Source organism: Monodelphis domestica, chromosome 2, assembly GCF_027887165.1.
Source record: "Monodelphis domestica isolate mMonDom1 chromosome 2, mMonDom1.pri, whole genome shotgun sequence".
Taxonomy (NCBI): domain Eukaryota; kingdom Metazoa; phylum Chordata; class Mammalia; order Didelphimorphia; family Didelphidae; genus Monodelphis; species Monodelphis domestica.
In genome coordinates this window covers 241,576,833-241,602,422 of record NC_077228.1, presented here as the reverse complement: position 1 = coordinate 241,602,422, position 25,590 = coordinate 241,576,833, and the positions used below count along the sequence as shown (strand labels likewise).

The window sequence follows — 25,590 nt, the reverse complement described above, 5'->3', positions numbered from 1 at the left end:
TGTTACCATAGTCCATTCTTCCAGAGAATGGTATTTCTCATATTGTACTGTGTTGTCCCCTTTTTATGTACAAAATGCAATTTTAACTGCAAGGATCCTAGTTTTTGTGTATATTAGCAGAGGTAAGCAAGAGCATGTACCACATTGGGGAAATAACTAACCATTCAATATCTGTCAGACTATATCAGAATGGATATCATTTAGATGAGAAGGGTATGGGGTAATTTATTTAAATTATAGAGATATGTTAATACCATCTATGTTGTTTTTTTTCCCCTATGATATTTCAGTCCATCTGTGCAGCAATGGCATTTTTCTACAGCAACTATCTTCTACTTCATTGGCAACTTCTGGTCATGGTGATATTTGGCTTCTTTGGAACTCTTTCCTTCTTCACTGTGGAATGGGAAGCTGCTAATTTTGTAGCTCGAGGATCAGAGTACAGAAGCATTTGATCTCATGTGTAATGCATTTTGTCCAAGAATCCTGGGAAGGTGGGAAGAAATTCAGGGTTACAGAAGTTTGAATGAAGGAGCCACTGTCAACTTAAGCGGTGTAATGGATGGTATTGACTAATGTGGAAAAAAAAGACTCTCTGCCAAAGTTGGTCAAGTTTACAGAATATTTAAAGAATGAAATAATAAGAAAGACATTCTTTGAATAGTTTTTCTGTTGGATATATTTCTTTCTTATTCACTCATATAATTGTGTTATAAAATGTTAATATTGTTCTATCTTTATTTGAGAATCCTTCTTAGCTATTGGAATATGTATCTTTTAAAGATTCCTGCTGTGCATGGAGTATGTTTTATTATAGTATTGAAAAATAATTATATCATGTGATCATATATGTAAGAATTAGTTTTAAAATTTTAGGGACAGGCTGAAATGGAAATCTCAATTTTTATTTTTTTTTTAAACCCTTACCTTCCATCTTAGAATCATGTAAGGATGGCAAGGGGATCTTTGTTAGAATCCTATGTTTTGACTGACAGGCACTGAGGTGACAGTTTGGACAGCAAGGGTTTGTGGGAGAGAACCTTTGGCTGAGGAAGATTCTGGTGAGGCCCAGGTCTTCTACTCAGGGCTGGAAGCTAACAGGTTCAGTTTCTGAGTGACTGAGGGACCACTCCCCCAGAAGCCATGAGACGAAGACCTTGATTTCCTGCCTTTGATCCCCAAACTGTTTCCTACAAAGACATCTTTCTGCTGTTTTCCCTCATCTGCCGTCAAGAATCACTGACCCAGAGAAAGTCTTTGTCTTGGACCCTCTCAAACACAGAGCCAGCCTCCTGGCTCCTCTTGGTCCCCCCTTGCCCTCCCTAAACTGTTTTATGATTTAGCTTTTAGGATAACAATTAGCATAGAGTTAGAAAAAGCAGTCAGTTTGTGAAAAGGGGCTGAGGCATTTGTGGCCACGGGTGTCAGCCTCTTGAACAGCTACTGTGTGTACAACCTGATAGGGCAACCTTTTCCCTTCCTCCTTCAACCATTACCCTATCCCTCAATTAAAACATTAGTATTCAAGTCTTATTTTGGGTTTGGATTTCCTCTATAACTGGAAGGGAGGTTGGGTGATTGGAGGCAAGACTCAAAGCTTGTCTCCTGTCTCTTTCTGGGGCAAACGCAGACTAAGCCTGCCACCCAACTCCATTGAGGAAGGCAAACAGAAGCCTCCCTCAGAAATTGGTGGCAAGGGAAGTGTCATCTCTTCCCCTCAGCTTGTGCTCTCATTAGTGCTCAAGGGATATAGTCTGTTAAAATAACCCTTGAGAAAGGAGAGAGAAAGTCTCCGTTCTTTCTCTCTAGAGGTAATCTAACTCCTGCTTCATTTCACCTCGGGAGGGAGAGATCTTGCCATCTTCCCTCCATTAACAGGATTCACCTTAACCTCCATATCTTCCCTCACCACTTGGTTCACTCAACTGTTTCTCTGGTGATTGCATCCTTACAGTGAGACAAACCATCCAACCCTCTCCATAAAAAAAGAAGGGAAGCTTTCCCTTCTTTTTTACAATCAGTACCATGCATTGGTTTCAAGGCAGAGGAGCATCAAGGACTAGACAATGGGGTTTAATTGACTTGTCCAGGGTCACACAGCTAGGAAGTGTCTGAGATCAGATTTGAACCTTGGCCTGGCTCTCAATGCTCTGAGCCACCTACCTGCCCCCAGGAAATCTCAATTTTGAAAAAGCTTATACTTTAAGTTCTAGTAAACATTTTGCTTACTAATCCCTTTTTCAAATTATAGTTTATAGCAGATACAAAGTTTCGAAAAGCAAAGCAAAGGAAAATTATTACAAAATTATAGAATTATATAGGGAAGCTTTAAAAAATGTTAATCTAAAGGATATAATAAACAAAAACACAGCTATGTTGGTATCTTGCCTATAGTTCTTCTGGAAGATGTTATTCATCTTGTCCATTGTGTACTTATTTGGACTTTAGACCTGATTGCCATGGTCATTGAGAATAATAATTTAGACAAAATTATTACTTATTTTCTTCAATTAAAATACCAGAGATGTCCATAGATCTTTGAGAAAGAAATTTAAATATTGGGGGAGATGCTCAAGTGGACATCTTGACTATCTCCATATATCTATTTAAAATAGATATTTAATGTTCAGATTGAGAATTTTTAATCTAAAGTTGTCAGCTACAGACTAGAAGGGGGGGAGGGGAAGCATGTGTTTGATTAGGATTTAAAATTCAGCCAATATTTTAAAGTATGTACTATGTTTAAGGCACTATTAAGCACAAGAATCAAGAAAATTGATTTAAAAGTACTGAATTGTCCTTTTTTGGGCCATTATTATTAAGGTTGTAAAAGTTTGATGTCTTATTGCTTTAGATTAAGTACGATTAGGAAACACAATATTAATAATTGTTAAGTGCAATTTCAGAGATAGCACAATGTGAGATACATTGAGCCATGTTATTATTTACTTAGGTCTTAAAGTTGTCTGTGATTAAGATGAAAAATGCCTCCAATATATTTCCTCAAACCACTTAATTTCCCAGACCTCTCCCTTGTCCTTCTGTTCACGATGGTTTTCCCCAACTGTATAGGGATAAAAATGCTGAGTAGCTCCTAAGTATTTTAATTTGGAAAAATACAGTTGAGCCAAGAAACTACAGTATTTCATCATCTGTATGGTTCCTAGCAGTGTTGAAGGGAATAAAAGTAGAGATATTTAATTGAAATCATTAAAAACTTGAGCTTTCCCTGACTGCCACTGATGTGCTTTGTGCTGAATTAATAAATTTTGTATGCAGTTTTCATATCTGTAAATGGAAATAGTGACCTTAAAAATTTGCACAAGAGATCTTTGGATGAGAGATGGAGAGTACTTCTATTTAAATCCCAGCTTAATTAAATTTAGGGTGTGGTTAATAAAGTATTGAAAAAGCTTTTCACTGTTGTGGCTTTATAGTCTTATTATCATAGTCACATGAGATGCTGTAACTCAATCTTCCTATAATATTTTTGTGAGTATCATGTGACTCCATCTTAAAGTTTTGAATATATTATGTGTATATTAAAATTTTGATTGACATTTTGGGTATCTTACCTAAAAGCATAGGAAATTTTTATCCTTGGCTTTGAATTTTCTTAACAGAATTACTTTCCTTGCATACTGATAAAGGATAGTTTACTTTCTTGATTTTTAGAATGCAAATCAGTTGCTAATGGATGGGTAGAACATTTTAAATAGCAAAATTGCCTGATGAGTATTAGAAAGATACTATAGAAAGAATAAACATCGCAATTATTTTCATCATTATTGGTATCTTTACCTTTAGAGTAATATTGATTGAAAAATATTGTAATGAAAATAACCTAGATTTAATCTTGAAAGGTTCAAAATTGCCATACAGTCTGTTGACTGTTTCCTTCAGATCATAATTCCTGGTGTTATATACAGGCTGCTTCTAAATCAGGGATTCTTAAACTAGAAATTTTATATACAACTTGTTTTTTTTTTTATAACCATTTTAATGTAATGAGTTTGAATTGTAATTCTACATATTTTATTTTATACATTTTAAAATATTCTGAGGAGAGATCCATAAGCTTCATCAGCCTGCCAAAGAATTTTTTTTAAAGGTTAAAATCCTATTCTAGATGAATAAATGGACTTAGGACCGGGGGTCATTTAGAAAATATTGGAATTTTTTTTGCTTCTTTTTTCAGTAAGCCAGTTCTGTTTTTTATGAAACTCCTTTCTTCATTGGATTTTTTGTACCTCTTTTTTCAGTTAACCAATTTTGCTTTTTAAACTATTATTTTCTTTTTGCATTGCTTTCATTGCTTTTTCCAATTTATCTTCCCATTTTTTCCCACCTATCATTTGATTTTTGAATTCCTTTTTGAATTCTTCCAGAACTTGAGACCAATTTCCATTTTTCTTTGAAGTTTTTCATGTGGTTGCTTGGATCTCACAGTCTCTCTTTGTCTCCATAGAAATTTTCTGGTTACTGTTTGCTCACTTTCCCAGCCTTTTTTGGCCTATGGACTGTGAATTCTGAAATCTGCTGGTTCTGTCTCCTCTGCTGCTAGCTTGCAGGGCTCTGCACGGTGAACTACTTTGTTCTGGGTCTAGGGCTTCACCACAGCCTCAGACTTGAAAGGGCCAAGTGCTATGAACTTCCAGGCTTCATTGAAGTTGGTTGAATCTGGGGAGTGGGGTGCTCTGTTTTTTTGATGTATCCAGGGTGCTGGGATCCTGAAGTTGGCCCAGTCCTGGAACCTGGGGCGTGGTCACCCAGCACTCCTCTATATGGAGTTTTGCTTCTAGTTCCCCCTTATCTGGTGAAAATTGACTCTTTCTGCCTACCTTTTTGCCGTGGTCAGGGTCCAGCCTCACTTGCAACTCTAGGGTTCCCGACAGGTGGCAAACGATCAGTCAAAATAAATAAAATAAAATAAACAACAAATAGACGACAGCTTAATCATAACGGCCATGGGATTGCTTTGCATCTCAGCTGCTCCGACATTCCCAGGCTTGGGATTTATTTTTATATCCATATTCTTGGCATGCAGGTATACATAATCAAAGAGAGATAATTAGAAAAGTGATACATTAACTTTTAACAAATCACTTGATTAACATTCTATATTTTTGTATTGTGATTACAGACAGAATAAAGGTTGCACACAAGATAAATGATTTTGTTACAGGTGGCTTAATTTTCTCATTACCCTGTGAGAAGTTTTGAGCTTACAAACAAGGAAAATGACTTAATTGCTTTTAAAAAAATAGAATAATTAATCAGCAGTTCTTAGAGACAATTCAACAATCATACCATAGGGGCTGAGGGGTCTGGGAACACAATTCAAATTTAGACTGGTGGCTTCTAGGGAGTTACTGAGTCGTTGAGGCATACTGAAACTTAGTGTACCTGAACAGTACCTGTATGTATTATATGGACCTCTATGATTGATTTCTGTGCTGGCTTCATGAGAAAGTTTTGGGCTTGGCATATAGCTGCGGTTTTGCTGGGAATTATGTACCTAAGTAAAAATTAACTCATGATAGTCTTTTGGGACTGGGTTTGAGGGTCTGATCTTTTGGTGATGTTTTGGGGAATAAGGGTACATGTGTCTTGCATTATTTCTTTTGAGACTAGGGGGAATAATAATGTCAATTCATAGGTAAGGGTCATTGATGAAAGAGGTCATGCAAGTGGGCAGTCACATCTCGCCAAGGACCACTCTGTGGACAAGGACTACCATGTGTGACTCAAAGTGTCGTGGACTGATGGCCCCCAGCACCTTTTAAGTTATATTCAGCGGGAGAGCCCCCTCACTCCATCATGATTTCTGTCATTTTGAGGTGCTTTTTAAAGATTAGTTTAGAAGAATTGTCAGAGAGGTTTTTGGTTTTGCTGCTACTGATCTGCCATCATGGCTCTGCCTCCCCAGTTGGAAAATATTGGAAGAAGATTTTAATATTCTTGAAGAGTTTTTTAAATAAAGATTATAAATTATGTTGATGATAAATGTAATGGAAGTCTTTGGTAAATGATCACTTGTGAAAAGGTTATTGATTATTGGTTCTTAAGGATCCATTATTGGTTTAGCCTTTATTTTACATCTTAAAAGACCTTTGAGGTATAATTGATCTTACATGAGCCAAAAACAGCTTTTTGTTGACAGGTGATGAAAACAATGATTTCAAGTAAAAGAATGTTTTAAATTATTTTTAAAAATATTTTTCCATGTTTACATGATTCATTTTCTTTCCCTCCCCCTCCCAGAGCCACTAAGACCTTTCACTGGGTTATACAATGTTATCATATAAACAAATGATAAGTCATATGTTTTTCTTCTATGTTTCTATTCCCATAGTTCTTTTTCTTGATGTGTCCCTTGGGATTGTCTTGTAGTAGCAAAGTCCATTCACATTGGATTATTCCACAGTGTTTCACTTTCTGTGTACAATGTTCTCTTGGTTCTGCTCATTTCACCCTGCATCAGTTCCTGGAGGTTCTTCCAGTTCACATGGAATTCCTCCAGTTCATTATTCCTTACAGTACAATAGTATCCTATCACCATCATATACCACAATTTGTTCAGCCATTCCCTAATCGACGGACACCCCCTCATTTTCCAATTTTTTGCCACCATTTGTAGCTCTGAATATTTTTGTACAAACATTTTTCATTATTATCTCCTTAGGGTACAAACTGTAACAGTTAAAATTTAGGGGAGTCGGGGAGACTGAGGCATCTGAGGCAGAATTAGTTTCTCTCTGCAAGGAGTATTATATTTTTTAGAGGTTTATTAAAAGTTAAAGATTAAAGGATATACAAGTAAGAAACATGTGCCTAGGCCAGAGGCCTAGACAAAATAACCTCACATCACGCAAGAGACGAGCCTGCTCCAAACGGAAGTCCAAAAAGAGCCAAACCTCCTCAAAAGCCTTTGAATCAACTTAAATACCTTCTCGATCTCGGCCCAGGTGAGATTACAAGGCATTCTGGGGAAGTGGAGCAAAGGCTCATGGGGATTGTAGTCCTGTGTTCGAGTCTATTTTTTACACAAACCTAATCATGGTTATTGCTGGATCATAGGGTATGCATTCTTTTAAAGCTTTTTAGACATAACCAAATTGCCTTCCAGAATGGTTAGATCAATTCACAGCTCTACCAGCAGTTTATTAGTGTTCTAATTTTGCCACATCCCCTCCAACATTTATTTTTTTCCTTTACTGTCATATTGGCCAATCTTCTAGGTTTGAGGTGATAACCTCAGAGTTGTTTTGATTTGCATTTCTCTAATCAGGAGGTATTTAGAACACTTTCATGTGATTATTGATAGTTTTGATTTCTTCATCTGAAAAATGCCTATATTGAAAGAATATGTTAAGAAAAAGTAAATATTTTTTCAATATTCTTTTTTGATGAGTTTAACTATTTAAATAAAAAGAACAGCAAATGCTCTCCTGATATTTGGATTTAATTGTCAGATTGAAAGAAGCTGTTCAATGCCTTCTCCTCTGGCTTTCAGATAGGTGGGATTGAAAGCTGTACTGTCAGTATTTCTGTAGAGAATGATAGAAGTTTGCATTGGGCATTTAATATCACAACCTCAAGTCACTTTCACTTATAAATCACTTATGTTCTGTGACCTGCAGAATGGATTAGATTTTAGTGTAAGTAGCCTGTTTCCTTTCTGTGAGGATCAGCTCTGCTCTCATTTTATTCTTTCCTGGACCACAAAGTAATTAAAGATAGATACAGTATGGCCTAGCTCAGGGTATATTTGTCCTATTTCAATTGAATAGCTATGGCATTGCTTATTATTTGTTGAACAATCAGAGTTATGAATTTGGTTTACAAAATCTTAATTGGAAAGTATCTCAAAGCTTATTTAGTCTAACCCCTATATGAATGACTAAAAAAACATTAAATGCTTACCATGCAGCAAGCACAATGCTAAGTGTAAGTGATACAAGACAATACCTGCTCACATTCTCATATTCTACACACACCAGCAGGACAGAGGACAAGTTCTAAGGGTCCTTAAAGTACATTGGCAGGGCAGTTTGCAGTTGCTCATGTGGTTGAAGAACACTGTGACTGAATAGTCTATAAATCTTGGTGGTCCTTTTGTCTTACTGGAAAGATTATAGTTGGTGACTCCCTATTCATCCAAGCCATGTGAGTGTCCATGTCTACCCTACAGCTGGCAGGGCTATGGTACTCAGGTCCATAGTCCTTGGAAGTGTCAAGATCAACTTGTTCTGGGAAAAGAAGGAAGATATGGAAGGAAAATTGATTGTGTGGAGGAAGCTGGATAGCCTTAGAGTGGAAAATGGGAAGGGGTCACCCAAATATGAATTCCTTTTACAACTTTTCAACTTAATCCGTCAGTGATAGGTCATTCACTGCTTCCTAAAACAACCCATTTCACTTTTGCATAGCCCTCATTGTAAGGTCATTTTTCTTTATACCAAACCTCAATATATCTCTCTCTAACTTCTTCCTGATGTTCCCAGTTCTGCCTTTTGTTACCAAAGAGAGCAAGTCTACACCCTTTTTCACATGATAGTTCATCAAATATTTGAAGAACATTTATCTCTCTGTAATACTGAAAATTAATATTATGCTAAATGTAATATGCTTAATGTGATATTTAGAAATTGGTCATGAGGATGACAGTAGCTTTTAACACTTTAATTTTAATATAAATATAGTCTAAGAAAGAAATAAGGAGGGAAGGAAATAGAAAAATGTTTTCCAGCCCATCACTCAAATCTTACCAGCACACAAGAGTATCTTCCATCTAAGCCACCAATGCCTAATTGCAGAAAGACCCCCAGCCAAAGACCTCCAGAGAAGAACTTGATGATCTCTATGGTCTCATTTTTTGTAGTCCTCTTTCTCCACATTACTTCCTTTCCCTGTGCACTGGTGTATCACATCTCAGGAACCAATCAAAGTCTCTCTGACTTGGACACATAATCCTTAGTTCTAGGTCATGATCCTAGCTAGGGCTCTTAACTGGTAACCTCTGGAGCATTCCAGCCATGTTAATGGGCTGACTCGGACAGGCAGAAAGTTCACAACCCTGGGAGGAAGGGGTTCCCTTTACACACCTAACTCTTCTCCAAACCAAATATCTTCAGGTCCTTTTAGCAGTATTTATCTGTCATGGTCTTCAGTCTTCTCACCTTTCTAACTGTCCTCTGTTCAATTTTTATATCAATCTTAAAAATGTGGTCCCCAGAACTTGAACTTATTTGTGTTCTGATCAGAGCAGAGTACTATTACCTCAATTCTGGACACAATCTGACATCTAACTCATCCAATTTTTCTTTGCATTATATTGAGGTTGCAGTTTGCTTCAATCTCCCCATTGTCCTATATATCCTCAGCTATGGTTCAGTATTTCTTTTGATTTTCCTCTTGGTGCCTGAGAGCACTGATTATCAGTCTTCCCTTTTTCTGAAATTTATGGATGACACTTTTTTGTTTCTGTCTCCAGTACATGTCTTCTATTAAACATAAAGGTAATTTGTTAAGTTCTCCATGCATTCCAATTATTCTTATACCATTATTACTCCTTTTCTTTCTCATCAGAATCTTTGGTGTTTTCAAAGTTTTGTTCTTGAGGGCATCTCATTTCTTCTATTCCCCTAAAATACTGTGAAATTCTCCTATTCTTGAACTCATTGAAATCCTTTCTCTCAAATCTAGCATGTGCATCAGACTGTGCCTGGTTTTCCCTCTCATTTGTTAACACTGTTTTAATGGCCAAGTTTTATTTTTCTGCAGCAAGGGTGTCTTAATTTGCTTGGATGAGATGGAAGGACAATATTCATATAATAATAGAATGTTGACTTGGAAGGGCTCTTAGTGGCTATATTGTCCAGGATTAGGCCCTTCCTTAGGGTTTCACGGTAAATCTTGTTAACAAGGAATTTCTAATTCACTTTACCAACATGTCATACTTGGTATGGTATAGGCAGCCAGTTTAAAAATATGGAATGGGGGAGGGGGACAGCTGGGTGGCTCAATGTATTGAAAGCCAGGCCTAGAGAAGGGAGGTCCTAGGTTCAAATCTGACTTCAGACACTTCCTAGCTGTGTGACCCTGGGCAAGTTACTTAACCCCCATTGCCTAGCCCTTACCCCTCTTTTGCCTTGGAGCCAATACACAGTATTGGGTTTAAAAAAAAAATGGAATCTGTCAGGGTTTAAAAAAAAATGGAATCTGTCAGGGTTTTCTGGTCAATTTTCCTCATAAGTAAAGGAGATTATACTTAAACTACCTACTTCATGGAGTTTTTGTAAGGGAAATGTTTTATAAGCCTTAAAGTTCTAAGAAATATAATCTAAGTGTACTCTCAGAGGCAACTAGGTAGCACAGTGGGTAGAACACCAAACTTGGAGTCAAAAGGACCTGTTTTCAAATTTGACCTTGGATTCTAACTGTATGAGCCTGGGCAAGTCACTTAACCCCAATTGCCTAACCCTTGCCACTCTTCTGTCTTAGAACTGATGCTAAGTCAGAAGGAAAGGGTTTTTTTGTTTGTTTGTTTTTTTAATGTGTATTCTCAAGATAGTATTGTGGTTCTCAACTATACTTTTTTGGTGTCTTTATAGGAAATGGGATTCAGGAGAGGATTATATGCCAAAAGAAGGTAAGGCCTCTGTGAGAAATGAATGAATATTAAGTGCTTGACCATTTAAATGCTTAATTGTAAATACAATTATGATTTGGTGCTCAACCTCTCTAATCCTTTGATAATCTTGATTCTGGATTTATTTCTTAGCAGCTAATTAATCATTGACATGGTACTTTAAATTTTAAAAAGGACTTTGCATGCATTATTTACTTTTAATTTCATGGTATCATTTATAATGGATCCTACTGGAAAAATCCCCATTTTAAAGATGAGGAAGCTAAGGATCAGAAAGATTAAATGAATTACCCATGAACATATAGCTAGAAAATAAAAGATCCAGAATTTGAACCTAATTCTTGACTAGAACTCTGTTCATTACACTATACTACCTCTCATTCATCAAGCATTTATTTATGTCTAACTCTTCATGACCCTAGGGACCATAGTACACCAGGCCCTTTTTTCCTCCATTATCTCTCAAAGTCTGTGTAAGTTGTACCATGTTTGGTTCTAACTGTTGCTTTTTGAACCACATAGGTTCCGCAAAAGACAAGTATGATGATTTGGTACTCCCATCTCTTTGAGCATTTGCCATATTTTATTGTGATCCACACAGTCAATGTGTAGTGTAGCAAGGAAGCGAAAGCAGATTTTTTTTTAAATTCCCTTGCTTTCTCCATAATCCAGCAATTGTTGGCAATTTGGTCTCCTTCTATTTCTTCAAAAACCAGGCCACAATTCTGATAATTCTTGCTTACTTATTGCTGAAGCCTAGCTTGCAAAATCTTAAGCATAACCTTGTTGGTGTGTGAAACAAGAACAACTATTTGATAATTTGAACATTCTTTGGTGTTATCCATCTTTAAGAATGAGATATAAACTGAATTTTTCCAATTCAATGGCTACTGTTGAATTTTCCAACTTTGCTGATGTATTGCATGCAATACTTTAACAGCATCATCTTTTAGGATTTTCAATAGCTTAGCTGGAATTCTGTCACCTCCACTAGCTTTATTATTAACAGTGCTTCCCAAGGCCCACTTGACTTCATTCTCCAGGTTGTCTGACTCTAGATTGGTAGCCATACCACTATGGTTATCAGAGATGTCTATGGTTATCAGAAATTTTCAGATTTTTCTTGTGTACTTCTGAATATTCTTGCCCCCTCTTAATCGCTTCTATTTCTGTTAACTCCCGTTTCTTTTATCATGCTCATTTTTGCATGAAATATTTTCTTGATATCTCTAATTTTCTTGAAGAGATCTTTTTTTGTATTTATCATTGAAGGAAACCTTATGCATTCACTTCTTTTTTCCCCTTTTCTTTTCCTTTTATCCTCAGTTATCTATAAAGCCTTATCAGACAACCACTTTGTTTTCTTGCTCTCCTTTTTCTTTGGGATGGTTTTTGTTGTCACCTTCTATACAATATTGTGAACCTTTGTCCATACTTCTTTAGGCAGTGTACTAGATCTAATCATCACTTTCACTTCATATTTTTAAGGGATATTATTTAGGTCATACCTATACAGTCTGTTGAGCTTTCCTACTTTCTTCAATTTACATCTGACTTTTGCAGTAAGAAGTGATCTGAACAGTAGTAAACTCCAGGTCTTGTTTTAATTCACTGTAGAGAGCTTCTCCACCTTTGATTGCAAAGTATATAATCAGTCTCATTTGGATATTGACCATCTAATAATGTCCATGTGTAGAGTTGCCTTCTGGATTGTTGAAAATAAGTGTTTGCAAATTAACCACCAGCAAATTATCTTGACAAAATTTTTATTATTCTTATAACTCTATTATTATTATCCTGCTTCATTTTGTATTCCCAGGTCAAACTTGACTATTATTCCAGTTATCTTTTGATTTCCTATGACATCTTTTTTTTTTTGGTGTTATCTCTAGATAATGTTTTTTGGACTTCATAGAATTGAACAACTTTGACTTTTTTTTTTGGCATTAGTGGTTAGAGAATGGACTTACATTAATGTGATATTGAACAGTTTGCTTTGAATTTGAACAGATACCTTTTTGTCATTAAAAGTCAGGTACTGGAGGCAGCTGGGTAGCTCAGTGGATTGAGAACCAGGCCTAGAGACAGGAGGTCCTAGGTTCAAATCGACCTCAGACATTTCCCAGCTATGTGACCCTAGGCAAGCCACTTGACCCCCATTGCCTAGCCCTTACCACTCTTCTGCCTTGGAATCAATACACAATATCGATTTTAAGTCAGAGGTAAGGGTTTAAAAAAAAAGTCAGGTACTGATTTTTCTCATCCTTTTATTAACTAGGAGTGTTACTCTGTTTCTTCTCATGGATTGTTGCTCTAAGAAGTATATCTAATGATCACCTGAATTAAATTCACCCATTCCATCCATTTTAAGTTCATATGTCAATTTTTAATCTTTCCATCTTTTGTTTGACCACATGCAGTGTACCATAGTTCATTGATCTTACATTTTAGGTTTGTATGTTGTATTGATTGTTCTAGCATCTGACTTCCTTTTGTCACCAGACACATCCATAGCTGAGATTCCTTTCAACTTTTGTCCAGCCACTTTATTCTTTCTGAAGCTACTTATAGGTGTCCTCCACTCTTCCCCATAACATATTGGGCACCTTATGACCTAAGGGGTTCATCTTCCAATGTCATATATTTTATCCTTTTATTACTTTTCTTGAGGTTTTCTTGGCAAAGATCCTGGTGTGGCTTGTCATTTCCTTCTCCAAGAGAATTGTCTGAACTCTCCACTATTACCTGTCCATCTTGGGTAGCCCTGCATGATATAGTTCATAGTTCCATTTAGCTATGCAAGTCCCTTGGCCATGACAAGACAGTGATCCAGAAGCATTTATTTTATACCTACTAAGATGTCAGGTACTGTGTAGGCTCACTGCAGGTATAAATACAAAAAGAAACAATATCCTTAAAATGAAGATAGTTAATACCCATAATTTAAAAATCATCAAATTCTTTAGACTATTTAGCAAAGTGCCTGATATATAGAACTGCTTTATTTAATATGAGGGAACTAAGAACCATAGAAAAAAATCACTTGCCCAATTCTCCAGGTCATTAGAGTTGGAATTAGAACCAAATGAACTGTGATCCTAAGATTAAATCAATTGAATGTTGTACTGATTGAATGAACTGAATCTTTATTGTAGAAGGGATTCAAATCCAGGTCCATTGACTCTAAATCCAGTCCTATTTTCCTTATATTATTAGCCCTTTCAAACTTTTCCTACTTCCCTGATTTTTGTTTCCAGAGACTTTATCTCTCACATATCCCTATTTTTAATGTTTTAAATATATCCATAATGGTGAAACAGCTGGCAAGAATTAGTTGAGAGGACATCTGCTGGTTTTTTGTTTGTTTTGGGTTTTTTTTGTGATCAGGAACCTGGAAATTCCCAAAGTATTTTGACTTTTTCCTTCTAGCGTCAACTTTACTTTTCTTTTTTAATGGTCAAAATAATTATGTTTCTACATGATTGTAGCACAAATGCTAGGTTACTTTTGTCTTCCCAGTTAGAATGCAAGCAAGCTTCTTGAGTTCAGAGATCTTCTTTTTTATATTACCCACAGTATCTAGCATGGTGTTAGATACTCAATAAATACTTATTGAAATAACATTCTAATAGGGGAGAAGAAACAAGTATTTCTTCAGAATTTTAAATTCTTTAAAAAGTAATTGTGAGATTTAAATGAAAAAAAAAAGCAATGGAAGTGGTTCTGTTTTGAGAGTGTTAAAGGGAAAAAAAGGGGAGGAGGAAAGGAATAGGCTAATGTCAAAGGGAGGGAGAAAGGAATCAGTGTTAATATTTTTCATAATTTGCTATGTTATAACTACATACCTGAAAGAAGGTTGGAGGGGAGAGAAGGTATCATGATCTTCATTCATTAAATAAAGGAGAGTTGAAGATGTTGAAATGTATCAGTCAACTGGGAAATTGGTGGGAAGTATAGGGAGAATGATTAAGAGGGAGAATTAATACAGAAGGGATATAGTCCCAAGCAAAACAAACTTCCTGATATAAAAAGGAGCATTAAAAGGGGGTGCAAGGTGTTGGAAATATCTGGAAACTAAGGTTGTTCCTATTTGGAGCAGAGCTGAACAAATTGAGGGGCATTGATGTAATGGAATGTTTTTGTGCTGTAAGAAAAGTGACAAGACAATATCAGACAATTCTAGGAAGTAGGATATGATATTGAGGGAATTGAGCAGAACCAGGAAAACCATTTACTGATATGAACATTGTAAAAAAAAGGTAACTTTGACATAAGAACTTTAATCGATCAGAGCAGTGGCCAACCATGTTTCCAGGGTACCCATGATGAAACATATTACCCACTTCCTGATAGAAAGCTTATAGACTCAAGATATATATTTTTGGGACATGGCCACTGCAAATTTATCTTGCTTGACTGTTTATTTCTTGCAAAAATGACTAAGAAATAATCTATGTCCTCTAGTAGTTTATATTCTACTGTGGAATGGAGACTAGGATATTAACATATACCCAGAAAAGCATAACACTAGGTTGACTAAAAAATATGTGAAATGTAAAAATAAATTATTTGAGAGCACAGATGAAAAAAATTAAGATTAAAGGACAAATACTGATTCAGGAGAATGTGCATCTAGTTGATATTCCAAATCCCCAATAGCAGAATAATAGATTTTTAGCCCATGACAAGGGCATTTGAGTTTCCCTGATGAGTTCCTCTTTGTGAGGAACTGCAGGGAAATGGGATACTGAGGTCATATTTTAAATAGGTTTTATATATAAAGCCATGGGTTTAAACTGTGGCATTTAAAAGTGTGGGAGCCATAAACTGTAGTAATTAAAATGGTTGAGGTTGTAAACTGTAGTGAGTAAAAATAGTGGAAGATATAAATTGTTGTAGATAAAGAGTGGGTGAGTAAGTTGTGACCGCAGAAAATATGTTTTCACTACAGTGTCTTGTTTTTAAATCAAATATAAGGTGGTCGCCAGGGAAATATTCCCAATTATGAATATACCCAAGTCAACTGGGTTTTATAGAGAATTTAATTGATAATACAATGAGGAATCAAAGAAAGAGAGAGAGGAAAAGGAAATAAATGAGAAAAGAATAGGACGGCCCAGGCAGCCCTGGCCAACTCAGGCCTAAGCCCTAAAAGAAAAGATCAGTCAGTCCTTAATCACTCACCATAAGATCTGTTCAAGCAAGGATTCAGGGGGACAGAGTCTCCCCAGAGGGAGTTCCAGCCAGAGTCAGCCTCCCTTGAGAGACCTCCTTAGAGATTGTCCTTCTCTCAACAACCTCCTTAAGACTGTCTTTTGAGAATTCCAGAGATCCTGTTTTTCAGCTTTTCCTTTCCTTATAAAGGGAAATTTTCCTTTGTCACCTTCCCTAAATTCTTTCTTCTACCAATCACAGTAGACGTTTTTTCAAAGGACAGACCATTCTTAGTCCACACCTAAGAAGGTGTGGATTTTTGAGTAATTCACATCAGGAAAGCTCTGAGTAAGTTTCCCAGTTCTTTGTTCCTTGTAAATTCACAAGTTGCCTGACCTTTATAGGTACTTACAACCTTTTGTATTAGTCTTAAAAATAGGCATGGCTTAAGTATGGGTTTAAGTACTTTTCATTGTTCAGCAAGGAGTTTTTTCCCCTAAAGCAGGCTTAAGTATGGGTGGAGTAGAGGTCTTCACATTTTTGATCTAAATAGAGTTCTCACTGTCCAAATGGGGAATGGTCCCAGTAGGGAATTGTTCCAATGGAGAATTCCCCAATGGGGAATTTTTTTAACATTCACAAGTCTGAGAAATTTCAAGACTCACATAAACACTGCTTTCTCCAGTTTTCTTTGAGTCAGGTAATTTGGTGTAGAAAAAATGTTGTTTTCAGTCAGAAGTCCTAGGTTTGATTTCTGGGCCTGCTACCTACTACCTATGTGATGTTGGGCAAGTAACAATCTTTCTGGGCCTCAGTTTTGTCACTTGTTAAATGAAAGGCTTAGATGAGATGATTTCCAAGGTGCATTCTAGTTTTATGATGTTATACCACAACTATCCCTGGTCCGACCCCAAGGTTGTTCCAATTGTCTAGAAAGAAGCAGGATGTATTGAGCTTGGTTCATGTCAAGTCTATGAGCATTTATGAAACACTATAGGCCAGGGGTTGTGCTAAGGGTTTGAGAATGCAATGAAAGGCAAAATACATAATCTCTTCCCAGTCTAATGGGGGAGACAATATGCAAAAAATTAAACAAACAAGTGTAAGGGGCAAAAATTATGGTTCAGACTGAATATTTAAGAGTATGGTCACCAGGAATTTAATTAATAAATTCCAATGAATTACTCAAGTCAGAATGACTTTTATGGTCATTTTATTTACAAATAGAGAGAAAGAAAGTAATGAAAATGAAAGAGAGAGAGAGAGAGAGAGAGAGAGAGAGAGAGAGAGAGAGAGAGAGAGAGAGAGTGCTGCGAGAGTGCTGCTCTGGCCTGGTCTGAGTCAGGCTGGGCTTTAGAAGCCCTAGCAAGGTTGGGGGGAGAGAGGGGGAGGTGGAGGCTTCCTCCAAGATGAGGGACCTCTCTAGAGACTAGTGCCTCCAGAAAAGCCAAGGAAAGGGAGTCAGCCCTTTTCAATCACCACATGTCTGTCCAAAGAGAAGCCTTCTGAGATCTCAAGCCTGAGCTTCTGGGGAAGACCCTTCACAGGAAGTGACCACCAAATTTAAAGATAGTTCTTTGCATCACTTTCTGTGCCTGTGGTCCACCTTTATGTGTACCAAAGGCAGCTTAAACTTGATTTTGGACTGGGGGGGGGGGCAGTCACTTGTTTCTGATTTGTCACTTGCTAGCACACATAGGTCATAGACCTTCCCCCCACCCCACCATTTCTTAAGTGGAGATGTATACATTCCTGGTGGCTAAAATCTAAAGAATAAGTGGGATGGAGTTAATCCCATCTTCACACAAGATATACAGAAGACAGAGATATATTTATATCTATATATATCAATAGATATACAGATACTCCCAGTCTTACTATCTTCTTTCAACCATTCTCAAGCCCATATGCTTAGGTAATAGACTTTTGGTGATTGTCTAATATGTTATGGGCATGGAAGGATACCCTTTGGGGTTCGGGAAGGATGCCTTTTGCAAGCATGCAATGACTCCAAAACTTAGCTTAAAAACAAAAGAGATTTATTAATTTAGAAAGTAATGTTGAGAGTGGCCAGGAGGATAGCAAGGTAGAACAGCAAGATGGGGAGCAGTTCCCTGGGAGGACAGCATGAAAGGAAAGGCTGTTCCCTCATGAGGACAGCATGGATGGAGAGGCTTTCCCCCAGACGACATCAGTTCTGGGGATTTTATACATTCTTCACAACAGTTAGTCACTCAGGCATGAGGTGGGGTGATCATACTGGGGTCTGCCTGGGGACATAAAGATTCCTTAGTTTTAGGGGACAAACAGATGTCCGATAGGATCGAGGTGTGGTCTGAGGGTGCATCTTTCTGACCATCTAGAGGACGATCAAAGGAAGATAGTCATCTCAGGAATCTAGGTGGGGTCACTGGGTGTTTTTAGACTCAAAGTCAGGAAAAACAACAAGGGAGTTCCCCTGACAATAGTTCGCCTGGGTTTCTGGGGTACAGTGCCCATGTCATAATATACTTTCTAAATTTGTAGCTCTGTAGTTTGCCCAATTGCTCTGGGTCTCAGGTTCTTTAGTTTTTAAACTCCAATTTTCTCTTGTTCATCTGTGTAAATAAGAGGGGGGGGGGTGAGTCCCTCTTTACTAAGGGGATAATTTTATTGTCTTTGTTACTTCTCAGTTTATTTGTAAACTTTTCATATGCAAATGAAGCGTCTATACATTTCAGTATCTGAAAGGGGCTTTGCCCCATATCCTTATGAATAAAAAAGATCTCCAATGGAGAGTGGCCCTGTTCTGTCCATTCTAGTTCATATATTGTTTAATTGTTTTCAGTTATATACAGCTCTTTGTAATCTCATTTGGGATTTTCTTGGCAAATATACTGGAGGGTTTTGCCATTTCCTTTTCCAGCTCATTTTACAGATAAGGAATCTGAGACAAACAGGGTTAGGTGGCTTGCTAGTATCACATAAGAAGTGTTTGAGGCCACATTTGAAATCAGGAAAATGTCTTCCTGACTCCTGGCCTGGCACTTTATCCACTGTACTAACTAACTGTTCTAGTTCTTATATAGCAAGTCCCTTAAAGGAATGTTATCCTGGCAGCAAGGTGGTTCAGTGAATAGAGAGCTAGGAGACAGGAGGTTCTGAATTCAAATGTGGCCTCAGACATTTTTTTAGCAGTGTGACCCTGGACAAGTCATTTAACCCCAGTAGCCTAGCCCTTATTGTTCTTCTATCGTGAGATCAATACTTAATATCTATTCTAAGACAGAAGGGAAGGGTTTAAAAAAGAAAAGAAATGCTTATTTCATGCAAGGGACCATGCCAGTGTACCTTGCTGCCCTGTAGAGGGCACCCTGTTCTTGCAATTAATTGGTCTTTGCTTAGAGGAAGGTTGCTATTGAGAATGCTTTTTCCTTTATAGAGTAACTAGCTAGCCCTGAAGTTTGGAGAGAGACAATTGGGCTTCAAGTGCAGATGAGTTTTCAGCTGTAATTTAATTCTGAAAGGTAATACCACTCAGCCTAAAATGAAAAGCACATTTCTCTCTCAGGGAGATTGATAGGTAAACAGATAATGTCCAACACTACCATCCTCAGTTCAGGTTTGATATAATGGCAAAGTGAGGCACTCACAGGTCACTGAGCATTTAACAAAGGAGTTGGTTTACTCTGTTACTCTGTCAAAGTACTATTTAGGTAAAAATTTATGTCAAGTTTTCTTATGTCAACAACATTATCTATCTTAAGACAGAAGATTGGTGTTAGGGTTAAATGACTTGCCCAGAGTCACACATCTAGGAAGTATCTGAGAGCAGGTTTGAACCTAGGACCTCTCCTATCTCTAGGCTTGGCTGTCTATCCAAGGAGCCACATAGTTGCCCCTTAAATAGCTTTTTAAAAATATAAAATACGGGGGCAGCTGGGTAGCTCAGTGGATTGAGAGCCAGGCCTAGAGATGGGAGGTCCTAGGTTCAAATTTGGCCTCAGCTACTTCCCAGCTGTGTGACCCTGGGCAAGTCACTTGACCCCCATTGCCTAAGCCTTACCACTCTTCTGCCTTGGAGCCAATACACAGTATTGACTCCAAGATGGAAGGTAAGGGTTTAAAATATATATATATATATATAAAATACTCATTAACAGAGCAGGGAATAAAAAATTCAGATAACCTAATCTTGTAAAAATATCGAACAAGTCATAAAGGCACTCACTATAAAGGAAAAACAAAACACCAGGAATCGATGAATTATAAATGAATTCTAACAAATATCCAAACATAAATTAATTTCATATGCCATAAATTATTTGTAAAAGTAGGGAAAGAATCATAAATTCCTTTTATGAGTCAATTATGATATTGATACTTAATCCAAGGGAGAAGTAGCAAGGAATGAAAGCTATAAACCGATATTTCTAGTGAACAAATTATATTGAATAAAATATTTGAAAAGTAGCTTCAACCACATATTAAAATTATTGAGTTTTCTGTGTGTAAATGACCTATATTTATACCAGGAATGCAAAGTTGACTTTATATTATAAAAACTTTAAAAATAACAGACAATATTAATAATAAAAAGTAGCGTGGTATAATGGACAGTGAATGAGCTTCAGAGCCAAGAAGATCTAGGTTTAAGACATATTGATAGTATGACCTTAAATCACAATATTTTCTATACTATTCTATAAGACTGTAAGTTACAGAGAAGGTGACAGATCCATGGTAAATAATCTATTTCCAAAACTAAGAGCTATAGTATTTGTAATAGAGAAATAATAGAAGACTTTCCAGTAATATCAGAGATAAAGCAAGGTTGTCCATCATTACCTCTCTTACTTGACATAGCTCAGAAATGGTAGCAACAAGTTAAGGGGAGAAATGAGAGAATAAATATGTGCAAAGATACAAAATTATTGAGTTTTTGTAAATAGTGTAATTTCTCAAAAGTCAACTCAAATGAAATAAGCAATAACTTAACAAATCAGCAAGACATAAAATAAATCTACAAAAATCAAAAGCCTTTCAATACAGTACCCCCTCCAACAAAAGGAAAAAAACCCAGTGAGAAAAGATACGAAAAAAAAAATCCATTCAAAATGACCACAAAATATGGTACAGTGGCTAAAGTGTCACATTTGGAATCATTAAGACCTAGGTTCAAATTTGGCCTCAGCAACTTGAGCAAGTCACATAACCCTGATTGCCTAGCCCTTGTTGCTCTTCTGTCTTAGAACTGATATGAAGACAGAAGGTAAGGGCTTTTTTTTTTTTTAAGAAAAAGTAAAGAAAATTAAGAAGGAAGAGGGGCCTGTAAGCAGTACTTAATTTTAAACTTATGTTTTTTTGTATACTTTTTTGTTATTGGTTATGAAACAGAAAAGTTGGTCAGTGTATTGTGTAAATGATCTGGTTCACTCTCTGAACACTATCCTATCTATGTCTCCTCTTAAGTTCCAATTGGCATTTTCTCTACTTGCCATTGGCTCAAGTCCCACACAGATTGTATTCCTCCCCATTGTTAAAGGGATAATGGCTAATACCCCAATTCTATATAACCAATTAACATTAATTAAATTTTACAAAAGGACATTTGTTTCAAAGTCATGACAAAAACAACATCTAAACATTTCCTCCAATACCTGTGAAGCATACTGTCACCTATGCCAGTTGGGTCTCTGGGAGGAATTGGCTTAATTTAGGTCAGTTTCTGAATTGGTCTCACAGAATCCATGTCCAAAGGCAGCATCTCTGCTGAGTTCTCAGCTCTAATTTGATATGGAACCCAAAAGCCTTCCCAAAAATTGTTCCATACTCCCCAAGTTATTGATGCTTGACTAGTTGCAACATGGCCTAGGCTTTGCCTCTCTAGTTCCTGTGACTTGCTTACCTGACCTTTCAAAACTCCCAAGATCAGTGACTCCACTCCCTTAACCAGATGCATTCCCTACCTTCTATCTCTCCAAGGCATTTCCTGTATAGGGTCATCACAATTCTCATGTGAGTAGACTTACCTGTTTTTCCACCAGAAGAAATGCTGTCCCAGGCAGTTTGTACATGTGCCAAGTGGATTGGCACACTATTACAAGTGGAACAGAATGGGAACACATGACCCAGAAGAAATTAAACATAGTGGCATAGTATTCAATAAATCCAAGGACTCAAAAAATGAGAAGTTATATCCAAAGCACTAGGCACATATTCCTTTTCCTTTGGAGAATGTTGCCCTAGTCCATCTGCAAGGATTTAAGGTCCCTTTAAGAAGTAGTATGATATAGTAGAAAGACTATTGGAGTGAGTGTCAAGAAATCCTAATAACAAATCCCCTCTGACACTTAACTTGGTGACATTGATTGATGGCCCTAGTGTTGGAAAAGACCATAAATTGTAAGGGTCTTATTAACTTCAATCTGCAAAATTGTCCCAAGTTTCTCTAACTCTGTCCCTTTTGCCATTTCTCATTGTACCAAAATGACATACCAAAAATTGTTCACATGTGCAGTTAATCCTCTTAATTGATATCTGCCTTGTTCCTATTTTTTCCAGATGATCCAATGATTGTCATTTAAAGAATACTTCCCCTATCAACATGTATGAAAGTTAACTTTTTTTACTTGTTCCTAATTTGTATAGGATATATCTTTTTCTATCTAGACTGTGTGTTCATTTGAAATTTATTGTGGCATGTGGTGTGAGATGTTGATCAAAGCCCAATTTCCCACTACTTATCAATTTTCCAAATAGTTTCTATTGAATACTGAGTCCTTATTTCAGTATTTGAAATTCTTGGGTTTGTCATATGCACTATCTATAATATATTACTTTGTTTTGGGGGTCTTATGAGCCTAGTCTGTTCCACCAATCAAATATTATACCTTTAATCATTACCAAATTGTTTTAATGATTACTACTTTGTAATTTAGTTTGCAATATGGAAATGGTAGACCCCTTCCTTGCTACTTTAAAAAATTATTTCTCTTAATATTGCTAGGCCTTTGTTACTCCAAATGGACTTTGTTATTTTTTAAGTTCCATAAATTAACTCTCCACAATGTTTGATTGACATGGCCAGTATTCTGATAATACATTTGTTTAATTGGTATTGTTATTCTTATTATATTCATGACCCAGTGACTCTTAATCAATTATTTAGGTTTGTCTTTATTGCTTGAAGAGTGTTCTATAATTTAATTCACATATTTTCCACGTATGTCTTGTTATATGTATTCTTAAATATTTTAGACATTCTAGACTCATTTTGAATATAATTTCTATTTCCTTCTTTTTTTTGGTAATACATGGAAATTCTTATTTCATTTTTTTTCATTTTTATTCATTTTTTTCAACTTATTTATTTTATATCTTCTTACTTTGCTGAAGAAATTAATTTGTTCCATTTAATTTTTGGTTGAATCTAGGATTCTCTAAGTAGACTCATGTCATCTGCATAAAGTGATAATTTTGTTTTCTTTTTGCCTCTGTTTATTCTTTCAATTTCTTTTTTCTGGTCTTATTGTTATAGCTGGCATTTTCTTGAAATATATCAAATAATGATGAACACAATGAGACCTTACTGGAAAGATTATGTCATTTCTTCATTACAAATAAAACTGGCTCTTAGCTTTAGATAAATCCATTTTATCATATTAAAAAATGATCCATTTATGACTAAGATTTAAAATTTTTTAATGTAAGTAGGTTTGGCATTTTGTAAGATTTTCTATTATCTATTGGTATAATCTTGTGATATTTTGTTTTCATTATTAACATGATTTATTATATTTATGATTTTTATAATATTTTAGGGCTGTTTTTCATGAACTCATTCTGATTCTCCAACAGGACTCCTCTTTCAGGGCTATATTTTTGTGTAATACTGTGTTGAATTAAAAAACTTGCCGTTCTGTGAATTTAAAAAGTCTCCATCTTGGTCTAGCACCCAAAAATTGTGCACACTGTAAAGATTAAAATTTAGGGGAGATGGGGAGACTGAGGCAGGTAGAAATTAGTTTCTCTCTGCAAGGAGTACTATATTTTTTAGAGGTTTATTAAAGGTTAAAGATTAAGAATATACAAGTAAGAAACATGTGCCTAGGCCAGAGGCCTAGACAAAATAACCTCACATCATGGAAGAGACGCCTCTGCTCCAAACGGAAGTCCAAAAAGGCCGAGCCCTTCAAAAGCCTTTGCTTAAATATCTTCTCGATCTCGGCCCAGGTGAGATTACAAGGCATTCTGGGGAAGTGGAGCAAAGGCTCATGGGGATTGTAGTCCTGTATTCGAGTCTATTTTTTACATCCCCCCCGTGTGATCATTTGTGGAAAAATTAATTTTTCCCCAAAAGGATCATAAAAACATAATAAACTTAAAAGATTACAATAGTGTGAGGATAAGAGAAAAAAGAATAAAACCAATAATTTCTGAACACATTGACAAAAAGCCGTTAGGGGGCAGTCCCCTTTGGCATAAAAGTATACATACAAATAAATGTTCAATCAACCACACCCAAAGTTCAATTTTTTGCAACTTGTGGTCTGGAGGCTTCTTCATGGTGGCTTCTCCAACAGTTCAGTTCTGGATTCAGAGAGGTAGCATCTTCTTCACCTAAAATTCTTCTCAAAAGGAATTTAAACTTTGCAATTTAAATAATGATTTTTTTTTTACATTCCCCCGTGTTGTGGGTGATTGAAAGATTCAGAATCAGTTAGGGATGCATGGCTGAGGTATGAGGTATATGAATCAATTGGCAAGAGATATTAAAAAGACACCAGAAAATCCCAAAGAAAAGAAAATTTTCTGGATGAAAATATAGACTATCAAAGTCTTATGTGTAAAAATTCCAAGTAGAAGAAAAATAAATCTATAACAGGTCCTTCAATCAGGGCCCAATCAAAATGATCTAAGTAATGATGCATTTACCCAGTCAGTGCCAGGACTACAGAAAGGTACCACACTATGAGAGGCAGAAAAGAAAGGGACCAGATTATAGGAGCCAAGGTTTCAGGGATACTCGTCTGTGAGTATCTTCAGGGTGAGTGTGGATACAAGGAAATCCTATGTCTTAACACATGTTAAACACAGTAACCTCGAGTCTTCACACTAGGTTCAAGACCTTTGTATTGGCCTAGAAGTGCATCAATCCATCCTAGATTGGCCTTTCTTTGGCCCTATGAAATGGCTCTTGTGTGTAGCTCTTGTCCTGGAATCAGACAGAATCATCAAGCAAAGTCCCATAATTTATTTAAATAATTAGTGGCATCAGTTTCATAGTCACAAGCTTTTTAGGGCATGCATTAGAAAATGTATCTTAAACTTGTAGCACTGAAAATCAAAAGGTTTAAAGAAAATCTTAATACTGGTGACATGTGCTTCATCTATAAAAAGGAAAGAAAAAATAATTAAAAAATTGAAAAAGTATATTGCACATGCAAGAAAAATATAATAATAAAAGAGCTTTAAAAAATTCAAAAATATAGCTTATAATCATTGACACTCTGTGTCAGTTAAGAAAATATAAAATACAAGGCTTTCTCACCAAAAAATGAGATCCATTTCCTCTTTGTATCTGGCCATGATCACTGTGAGTAGAAGGCAAATGAATTGAACAAGGTTAACAATTTTTCATCTTTAAAAATACAGTAGTACAAATATGTAGATATCAAAATCCCCAAAATTCTCAATAGCCCAATTAATTACAATAGCGAACAAACACACTTTCATATTTCCCATAAGTTGCTGTATGACATTTTTAAAACCTATGAATTGATGGACATTTGTCACAATTT

General features: G+C 36.3%; 2 protein-coding genes across 7 annotated transcripts in view; both read left to right on the top strand.

Annotated features, from left to right (window-relative positions):
* Positions 1–3,418, top strand: part of MFSD11 (major facilitator superfamily domain containing 11) — a 36,242-nt gene extending 32,824 nt beyond the window's left edge. For all 5 annotated transcript variants that reach the window (XM_056814245.1, XM_007482974.3, XM_001371304.5 and 2 more), the window contains one exon: positions 291–3,418. In XM_056814245.1, coding sequence (XP_056670223.1) covers positions 291–455 — 165 coding nt within the window. In that variant the 3' untranslated portion in view covers positions 456–3,418. The remainder of the gene's footprint in view (positions 1–290) is intronic.
* The window catches only part of MGAT5B (alpha-1,6-mannosylglycoprotein 6-beta-N-acetylglucosaminyltransferase B), a 253,842-nt gene that overhangs the window by 31,968 nt on the left and 196,284 nt on the right, over positions 1–25,590 (top strand). For both annotated transcript variants that reach the window (XM_056814244.1, XM_056814243.1), the window contains one exon: positions 10,617–10,654. In XM_056814244.1, the coding sequence (XP_056670222.1) occupies positions 10,620–10,654 (35 nt within the window). In that variant the 5' untranslated portion in view covers positions 10,617–10,619. The remainder of the gene's footprint in view (positions 1–10,616; positions 10,655–25,590) is intronic.